The sequence below is a fragment of the Centroberyx affinis genome, unplaced genomic scaffold (genome assembly GCF_046629955.1).
Source record: "Centroberyx affinis isolate AG114_WGS23_722 - 3 ecotype Tasmania unplaced genomic scaffold, CSIRO-AGI_Caff_v1 ptg001914l_1, whole genome shotgun sequence".
Taxonomy (NCBI): Eukaryota; Metazoa; Chordata; class Actinopteri; order Beryciformes; family Berycidae; genus Centroberyx; species Centroberyx affinis.
Window position 1 is genome coordinate 1 of NW_027280277.1, and position 9,223 is coordinate 9,223.

Sequence of the window (9,223 nt, forward strand, 5' to 3'; positions counted from 1 at the left end):
ATAAAGGATTTCCAGACTGGTTTCTGTACTGGTTTCTAAGGCTGCTGGTGGTAAAACATAAAAGCTAATAATAAACACAAACATAACAGCTGATGCTAGGAGGCCTGACCTTGCATGGAAAGTTCCCCGGCTGGCAGAAGAAGCAGTTCTTCTCATCGGAGCCGTTGGGGCAGCGGTTCTGGTAGTTGCAGCGGTCGGACCGGGGGTAACAGGCTCCGTTCCTGGAACAGGGGAACTCGTCTTCCTGGCAGGACGAACAGTTCAGCTCGTCCCGGCCGTTCGGACAGTGCCAGTATCCATCGCAACGCTGCTGCTCCGTGTAGCAACCCCAGTTCCCTCCGCAGGGAATCTCCCAGGGCAACAGAACCCGTCCACCTGGTAGAACACATAGGACACGGTTACACCAGGACTAGTCCACCTGGTAGAACACATAGGACACGGTTACACCAGGACTAGTCCACCTGGTAGAACACATAGGACACGGTTAGACCAGGACTAGTCCACCTGGTAGAACACATAGGACACGGTTAGACCAGGACTAGTCCACCTGGTAGAACACAGGACCACAGTTAGACCAGGACTAGTCCACCTGGTAGAACACATAGGACACGGTTAGACCAGGACTAGTCCACCTGGTAGAACACACAGGACACAGTTAGACCAGGACTAGTCCACCTGTAGAACACATAGGACACAGTTAGACCAGGACTAGTCGACCTGGTAGAACACAGGACACAGTTAGACCAGGACTAGTCCCCCTGGTTGGTCTGTCCTGGTGACACACCTGGTATGTGACGTTGAATCCTCTGGCAGCGTGATCTTGTCGGCGTAGAAGTGAACTCGGAGCTGTCCGGACGATGAAACCACGGCGACCGGCGCTCTGGAGTCGAAGGCGGTGAGAACCCTGAGGAGACGGCGAGGGTTCTCCTCCAAACCGTCGTACACCTTCACATAGTCGCCGTAACCCGTCCCGTCCAGCTTGAAGTCCGTGAACCTCAAGATGACCTGAGGAGGAGGAGGAGGAGGAGGAGGAGGAAGATGTTAGCTGAGGATCTGCTCCAAGCTCCCATTCAGTGGCTAAACTTCACTGCTGTTGCTGCTTCTGAATTTGATATTTTAATATTCTGGTATTTCCTGCAGAGAAATTCTTGGAGGACACCGAAGCCGTTCCATCGGCCACAGTGAAACTAACAGGAACTGAGAAGGGAGTGAAGGAGCTGAAGGCCTTAATGACACAACTGGCTAAACAGAAGAAGCAGACATCTAATTGGCTGTGTAGGCGGGACTTCCCACTGCACTGTGCTGATTGGTTAAAAACTTGCGTCGTCATCCCTGACTTGTCTGACCTGCAGCTTTATTTCTCCAACACACCAACACTTTCCTCCTGGTCTGGTGTGTAGACCGGACCAGACCAGGAAGGAAAGTGTTGGTGTGTTGGAGTTCAGGTCTTTGGGTCCCGAGAGATTCAGGAAGTCTCCAGTCCTTCAACACTGAGACATTCAGCCTGGAGTCCAGTTCAGCTCTGGATGTTTTCAAACAGCTGATCGCATGTTTCATTAAAAAGCTCTTTGGAAGTCGTGCAGATGAGACTGACGACACTTTCTATATATTCAGTTTACTATCTGACATCTTCTGGTCCTACAACCTCCAACCCTGAGTTACCTGAACTGTCCTTTAAATCTCCAACAAACCAGCTGCTGTTACTGAAGACTGGTGAGTCAGGGGTCAGAGGTCAGGGGTCAGAGGTCAGGGGTCAGGGGTCAGAGGTCAGAGGTCAGGGGTCAGAGGTCAGGGGTTACCTTCCTGTGGTCTCCAGTGTCGATCAGCCAGGTGCAGTTGCTGCCTGGGGGTAGAAGTCGGGGTAGTTGGGAGAGCTGAAGGAGCCGTAGAAGTTCCTCAGCCATTCTCCACAGGTTGGAACATCACAGTCGATCTCATCTCCGAGGTCCTGCAACACACACACACACACACACACACACACACACACACACACACACACACCACACACACACACCGCACACACACACACACACAGTATGAGATATACTGTATATACTACATGAGATATATGTACATCACTATGAGGTATGAAAACCTCATAAGCAATAAAACTCTACGACAGGCTACACAACAATCTGATATCTACACACAACAGGCTCAGCCAATATTCAATAATATTATTATTAATTATTATTAATTAATTATTATTATGAATAGCCAAGACATTTGATGTAATTTAGAATTTAGAAGATATTGAATAACCCCCCCCCCCCCCCCCCCGCATAAAAGAAACAACCGAGAATAATAAATGTGTGTGTGTGTGTGTGTGTGTGTGTGTGACCTGGCAGTCGATGCTGCCGTCACAGTGTGTGTGTGTGTGTGTGTGTGTGTGTGTGTGTGTGTGTGTGTGTGTGTGTGTGTGTGTGTGTGTGTGTGTGTGTGTGTGTGTGTGTGTGACCTGGCAGTCGATGCTGCCGTCACAGTGTGTGTGTGTGTGTGTGTGTGTGTGTGTGTGTGTGTGTGTGTGTGTGTGTGTGTGTGTGTGTGACCTGGCAGTCGATGCTGCCGTCACAGTGTGTGTGTGTGTGTGTGTGTGTTGTGTGTGTGTGTGTGTGTGTTTGTGTGTGTGTGACCTGGCAGTCGATGCTGCCGTCACAGTGTGTGTGTGTGTGTGTGTGTGTGTGTGTGTGTGTGTGTGTGTGTGTGTGTGTGTGTGTGACCTGGCAGTCGATGCTGCCGTCACAGTGTGTGTGTGTGTGTGTGTGTGTGTGTGTGTGTGTGTGTGTGTGTGTGTGTGTGTGTGACCTGGCAGTCGATGCTGCCGTCACAGCGCAGGCTGTGGGGCAGGCAGGTGTAGATGCGGGTGTAGCGGGACAGGCAGGGGAACTGGTTCAGGCTGCAGGGCTGGAAGGAGAAGGGCGAGTCCACACACAGGTCCTCGTCTGAGTTGTCTCCGCACTCGTCCATCGAGTTGCAGCGCCACCAGTCCGGGATGCACTTCCCATTAGAGCAGTGGAACTGGTCCACATCACAGCTGGACGCCTCCAGCTTACCTGCACACACACACACACACACACACACACACACACACACACACACACACACACACACACACACACACACACACACACACACACACACACACACACACACACACACACACACACACACACACACACACACCGTTTCATGAAGTCTCATAAAGAGCTGAACTGGCTGATTAGAAGAGGATCAACATGATGCTGATCCTGTTGATCCTGCAGTAGAAACCAGTAGAAGAGTTTTACTGAGGGACAATAGATCTAACTCAATACAACATGTCAGTCTGTCTGTGTCAGGAACATGAATATCAGCTCCATGTTATTCTGCTGTCAGGAACATGAATGGTGATATCAGCTCCATGTTATTCTGCTGTCAGGAACATGAATGGTGATATGAGCTCCATGTTATTCTGCTGTCAGGAACATGAATGGTGATATCAGCTCCATGTTATTCTGCTGTAGTAATCACTAATGAGACTCTTGACCATCACAGTTTCACAAGCTCTCCATCCAAATTATATTATTGTCACTTTGTAACGACATTTTTAAATTGTTGTTTACATTCCAGCAGCCAATGGCATCGCTGGAAAGATTTGAGTCTCAGAAATAAACAGAATTCTGTCAGTCAGACTTTGTTGTCACTGAACTTTTATTGATCACATGGTATCCTGGTCTATTGATCCTGAACAGGGAGGAGTATCGTTTTAAAAGCTGCTGCCTGAACCCAAACCTTCTTCACTATAAAGACATTAAAGAACGCCTTTTTTAATTGCAAAGGCAAATAAATTGAACAATATATTAATAAATAAATAGTAAATAAAACCCAACTACAATAATTTAACAGTAAATAACAGTTACAATACTAATAAATAACAGCAAAAGAAATATCAAGCGCAAACTTCTACTCTCCTAATTCTTCTACTTCCACAGTTCCTACAGAAATAAAAAATGTCTGCTGCTCTGGCAGAACATGAATATGATAATAACACGCCTCTGCTGACATCATCAACATGCTGTTTACTGTGACATTCTAGTTATTAAAACTGTTTATTTACTAAACCTATTTGTCCTTAATTATCTTTCTTATATTTTTACGTTACATATTAACAAATAACTGAATAACAGTTTGTATGAACCGGACGTTACGCCCCGCCTCTTCTCTTATCTGATTGGCTAAGAGACCAAACTGTGACATCGACGAGTTCAACCGACAGCTCAGGCACCAAAATCTGCACTGATATCCGGTCCAGCAGGAACCGATCCAGCAGGAACCGGTCCAGTACAGTAAGAACCGGTCCAGTAGGAACCGGTCCAGTAGGCATCGGTCCAGTAGGAACCAGTCCAGTAGGCATCGGTCCAGTAAGAACCGGTCCAGTAAGAACCGGTCCAGTAGGAACCGGTCCAGTACAGTAAGAACCAGTCCAGTAGGAACCGGTCCAGTAGGCATCAGTCCAGTAGGAACCGGTCCAGTAGGCATCGGTCCAGTAAGAACCGGTCCAGTAAGAACCGGTCCAGTAAGAACCGGTCCAGTAGGAACCGGTCCAGTAGGCACCGGTCCATTAGGAACCGGTCCAGTAGGAACCAGTTCCGGTCCAGCAGGAACCGGTCCAGCAGGAACCGGTCCTAGGAACCGGTGCCTTAGGGGTTCCGGGTTTCGGTACCCAACCCTAATCCTGAACCTCAGATCACGTATCGAGTCTTATATCATGGTCTGGTTGAATACTGGATTCTGATTGGCTGCAGGGTGTCCATTAGTTCCTGATAACAGACACCTACTAAGTAGTTCCAGTCAAACTGTCTGTTCACGTTCTAAATGAATGCTCTGGCTACGCAGCATCAGCCTGTATCTAACATGAGTAACCATAGCAACAGCCTCATCCTCTGAACAGCACAGGATGGAGACTGGAGGAAGTTCACTGTTCATCCCATTGGCTGTTCAGCTGCTTCAGGCTGACAGACACATGATGACCTCATGTCTGTCTCATCTGGTCAGGGAAAGATGACCTGGCTGATAGCGAGCTAGTGTTGTTGGTAAACATGCTGTCAAATTATATTTACTGTTTGTTATTGACTTTGAATGTTGCTAGCATAATGTTAGCAACAGACAGTCACAGACAGGCCACGCCCCCCTCAGACAGGCACCCCCCCCCCCCCCCTCGGTCAGGCCCCGCCCCCTCAGACAGCCCCCCCCCCCCCCCTCTCAGTCAGGCCCCGCCCCCTCACCGGTGATGTAGGCCAGTCTGAAGCCCTTGGCGGCCTGGCTGTCGTCGGAGTGGAAGTGGATCCAGACGTGGTCCTGAGAGGAGATGAAGGGGGGAGGGAGGGAGGAGCCACAGACCCTCAGACCCTCCAGACTCCTGTAGCTGCTCACAGACAACCAGTCTGAAGAACACCTGTGAGAACCCTGGAGGTCAAAGTCCTGGAAACTACAGGAGGAGGGGGGGGGGGGAGAGAGGAGGGGGGAGAGGAGGAGAGGAGAGGAGAGGAGAGGAGAGGAGAGGAGGAGGGGGAGAGAGGAGGAGGGGGGAGAGGAGGAGGAGGAGGAGGAGGGGGGGAGGAGAGGAGAGGAGAGGAGAGGAGGAGGAGTAGGGGAGGATAGGAGAGGAGAGGAGGAGGGGGGGAGAGGAGAGGAGAGAGGAGAGAGATTAAAATCTCAGATCAAAGACAGATCTGTTCCTCTGACAGTAAACAGAAACATGTTGTTGTTGTTGTTGTTGTTGTTGCAGGGAAACAGGAAGGGGAGGGGCCTGCTGACTCAGCATGTGACCATATCTAGCTGCTGTGTCAGAACCACTTCCTGTGCCACGCACCCTATTTCTGCTCCCGTAACCATGGAAACAGCACAGAGCAAGGCCAGCGCGCGCGTGTGTGTGTGTGTGTGTGTGTGTGTGTGTGTGTGTGTGTGTATGTGTATGTGTATGTGTGTGTGTGTGTGTGTGTGTGTGTGTGTACCTGATGGTGACGGTGTCTCCAGGCTTGGCTCTGATGCTCCAGCTGCAGTTCAGTCTGGACGGATACTGGAAGGGCCAGCCGGGGCTGGTGATGACACCGCTGGGCGCCCGCAGAAGCTCCGCCCCCTCGCCACACGCTGCCACACACACACACACACACACACACACACACACACACACACTTAGCTGCAGGTGTGGATAACCGATCTGTTCCTCAAGCAGCAACATTTTAATCTCTTGGTGATATTCAGGTTTGGCTCTGTGTCAGGAAGGCTCCTGATTGGCTGCCTGGTCTTGGCTCTGTGTCAGGAAGGCTCCTGATTGGCTGCCTGGTACGCTGCTCTAAACCTCCTGGATGTAAACTTCACATGATTCACATGATCTGATATGTTGCTGATGTGTCAGTGACGTGTTGCCAGTGTGTTGCTGATGTGTTGCCAGTGTGTTGCTGATGTGTTGCCAGTGTGTTGCTGATGTGTTGCCAGTGTGTTGCTGATGTGTTGCCAGTGTGTTGCTGATGTGTTGCCAGTGTGTTGCTGATGTGTTGCCAGTGTGTTGCTGATGTGTCAGTAATGTGTTGCTGATGTGTTGCCAGTGTGTTGCTGATGTGTTGCTGATGTGTTGCTGATGTGTTGCTGATGTGTTGCCAGTGTGTTGCTGATGTGTTGCCAGTGTGTTGCTGATGTGTTGCTGATGTGTTGCTGATGTGTTGCCAGTGTGTTGCTGATGTGTTGCCAGTGTGTTGCTGATGTGTTGCCAGTGTGTTGCTGATGTGTTGCCAGTGTGTTGCTGATGTGTTGCCAGTGTGTTGCTGATGTGTTGCCAGTGTGTTGCTGATGTGTCAGTAATGTGTTGCTGATGTGTTGCCAGTGTGTTGCTGATGTGTTGCTGATGTGTTGCTGATGTGTTGCTGATGTGTTGCCAGTGTGTTGCTGATGTGTTGCCAGTGTGTTGCTGATGTGTTGCTGATGTGTTGCTGATGTGTTGCCAGTGTGTTGCTGATGTGTTGCCAGTGTGTTGCTGATGTGTTGCCAGTGTGTTGCTGATGCATCAGTGATGTGTTGCTGATGTGTTGCCAGTGTGTTGCTGATGTGTTGCCAGTGTGTTGCTGACGTGTTGCCAGTGTGTTGCTGACGTGTTGCCAGTGTGTTGCTGACGTGTTGCCAGTGTGTTGCTGACGTGTTGCCAGTGTGTTGCTGATGTGTCAGTAATGTGTTGCTGATGTGTTGCCAGTGTGTTGCTGATGTGTTGCCAGTGTGTTGCTGATGTGTTGCCCTCACCGTTGGAGATCCCTGACACATAGACATTGTCATTCCTCTGAGAGGCAGCAATGCATCCTGGGAAAAACAAACACACAGTTAGGGACAGATAAGATACAGAAAGAGGAAGAGGAGGAAGATGAAGATGAAGAGGAAGAGGAAGAGGAGGTGTTCAACTGACTGGTGTTCACTCAGCAGGAGCCTGACAGCAGAAAACACACCCTCTGATTGGTGTGTGTGTGTGTGTGTGTGTGTGTGTGTGTGTGTGTGTGTGCCTGCTAGCGTGTTCCAACAGAACACACCTGACACCTGACATGTTGTTACACACTGAACTATCAGCCTCCAGTCTTTCCACACAGAGGCTCATCTGTGGTGCGTTGCCACAAAATCAAAAGTTGGTCAATGTATAGAAATTGATCTAAATGGATCTGTAATGCTCCTGATGTGACATCACTTCCTGTCTGTCAGACAGTCTCTGCTGTCAGCAACAGGATTTTAAAACAGCAACTTTGAGTCAGAAAGTTGACAGACTGATGCACTGCTGTAATGAAGCTTCATTAACATACCACTGTATGTTAATGAAGCTTCATTAACATACCGTTGTATGTTAATGAAGCTTCATTAACATACTGCTGTATGTCAGATAGATCAGATCTAAACCAGCATGACAGCAACAGTCAGACCTGAGTCAGCAAGTTATTACAGTCATCATGTTGTTATTACAGTCATCATGTTGTTATTACAGTCATCATGTTGTTATTACAGTCATTATGTTGTTATTACAGTCATCATGTTGTTATTACAGTCAGCATGTAGTTATTACAGTCACCATGTTGTTATTACAGTCATCATGTTGTTATTACAGTCAGCATGTTGTTATTACAGTCACCATGTTGTTATTACAGTCATCATGTTGTTATTACAGTCAGCATGTTGTTATTACAGTCACCATGTTGTTATTACAGTCATCATGTTGTTATTACAGTCAGCATGTTGTTATTACAGTCATCATGTTGTTATTACAGTCATCATGTTGTTATTACAGTCAGCATGTTGTTATTACAGTCACCATGTAGTTATTACAGTCATCATGTTGTTATTACAGGCTTATTCACACACTGCAGCTTATTACACAGTACTTACCAGTGAATAGGAGGATGTGCAGGTAGATGCTGCAGGCTGGAGTGACGGCCATAATAATAATAATAATAATAATAATGATAATAATAATAATTTCACAGCAGACCAACAAGCTTCCAACCTGCCGACTGTATTTCTCCAAGCTCAGTAAAAACAGCTGATGATGGAAGAGTTCAGTAAATATGACCCAGGCTGCAGAAACAGACAGCTGGTTGACAGACAGCTGGTTAAAGTGAGTTAAAGTGAGTTAGAGTGAGTTAAAGGCCAGTGAACAGACTCTTTGGCTTCTGTGGACAACAAAGACTTGTTCCATAGTAAAACCCTGAGCTGCTAGCTGCTACACACCAACAACAAAGAAACAGCGCTACCTAGCTACTCGAACCTAGTGCTAACTAACCTAACTAGCTAAACAGACTCGTCACATCATATTAACACAGGATCGTCTGCTATAACTCCATCATGTCCAGATAGAAACCAGGCAGACCAGAGACAAAGACATTGGTCTCCAGTTAGCTCCAGCTAGCTTCCAGCAGCAGCTAGCTTGATGTTGCTGCTCAGCGACAAAGACGACGAGTCAAACATTAAAACCAACATTTCACCACAGAAACCATCTTTACTGTCTTTACTGTCTTTACTGTCTGCCTGCCTGCTCCACATACAGAGAGAAGACAATAAAGACACGCTAACGGGCGAACTGGGTTAATAACCAGAGAAGAAAAGAAAGACAAGCTAACAGGCTAACTGGGTTAATAGAGACGAAAATAAAGACAAGCTAACAGGCTAACTGGGTAAATAACCAGAGAAGAAAATAAAGACAAGCGATCTAACCAGC

At 48.0% G+C, this 9,223-nt stretch overlaps 1 protein-coding gene across 1 annotated transcript; it reads right to left on the reverse strand.

Moving 5' to 3' along the window:
* Positions 1-109: 109 nt before the first annotated feature.
* On the reverse strand, positions 110-8,667 carry LOC139653478 (low-density lipoprotein receptor-related protein 12-like; the record flags this gene model as incomplete). The annotated part of the gene is given in 11 exon segments (XM_071530323.1): positions 110-360; positions 363-375; positions 785-816; positions 819-1,005; positions 1,800-1,852; positions 1,855-1,948; positions 2,806-3,053; positions 5,265-5,467; positions 5,994-6,129; positions 7,273-7,329; positions 8,395-8,667. Coding segments are annotated over 11 exon segments (1,326 nt in total), but the record flags the coding sequence as incomplete, so codon positions are not given.
* Between the last annotated feature and the right edge of the window lie 556 nt (positions 8,668-9,223).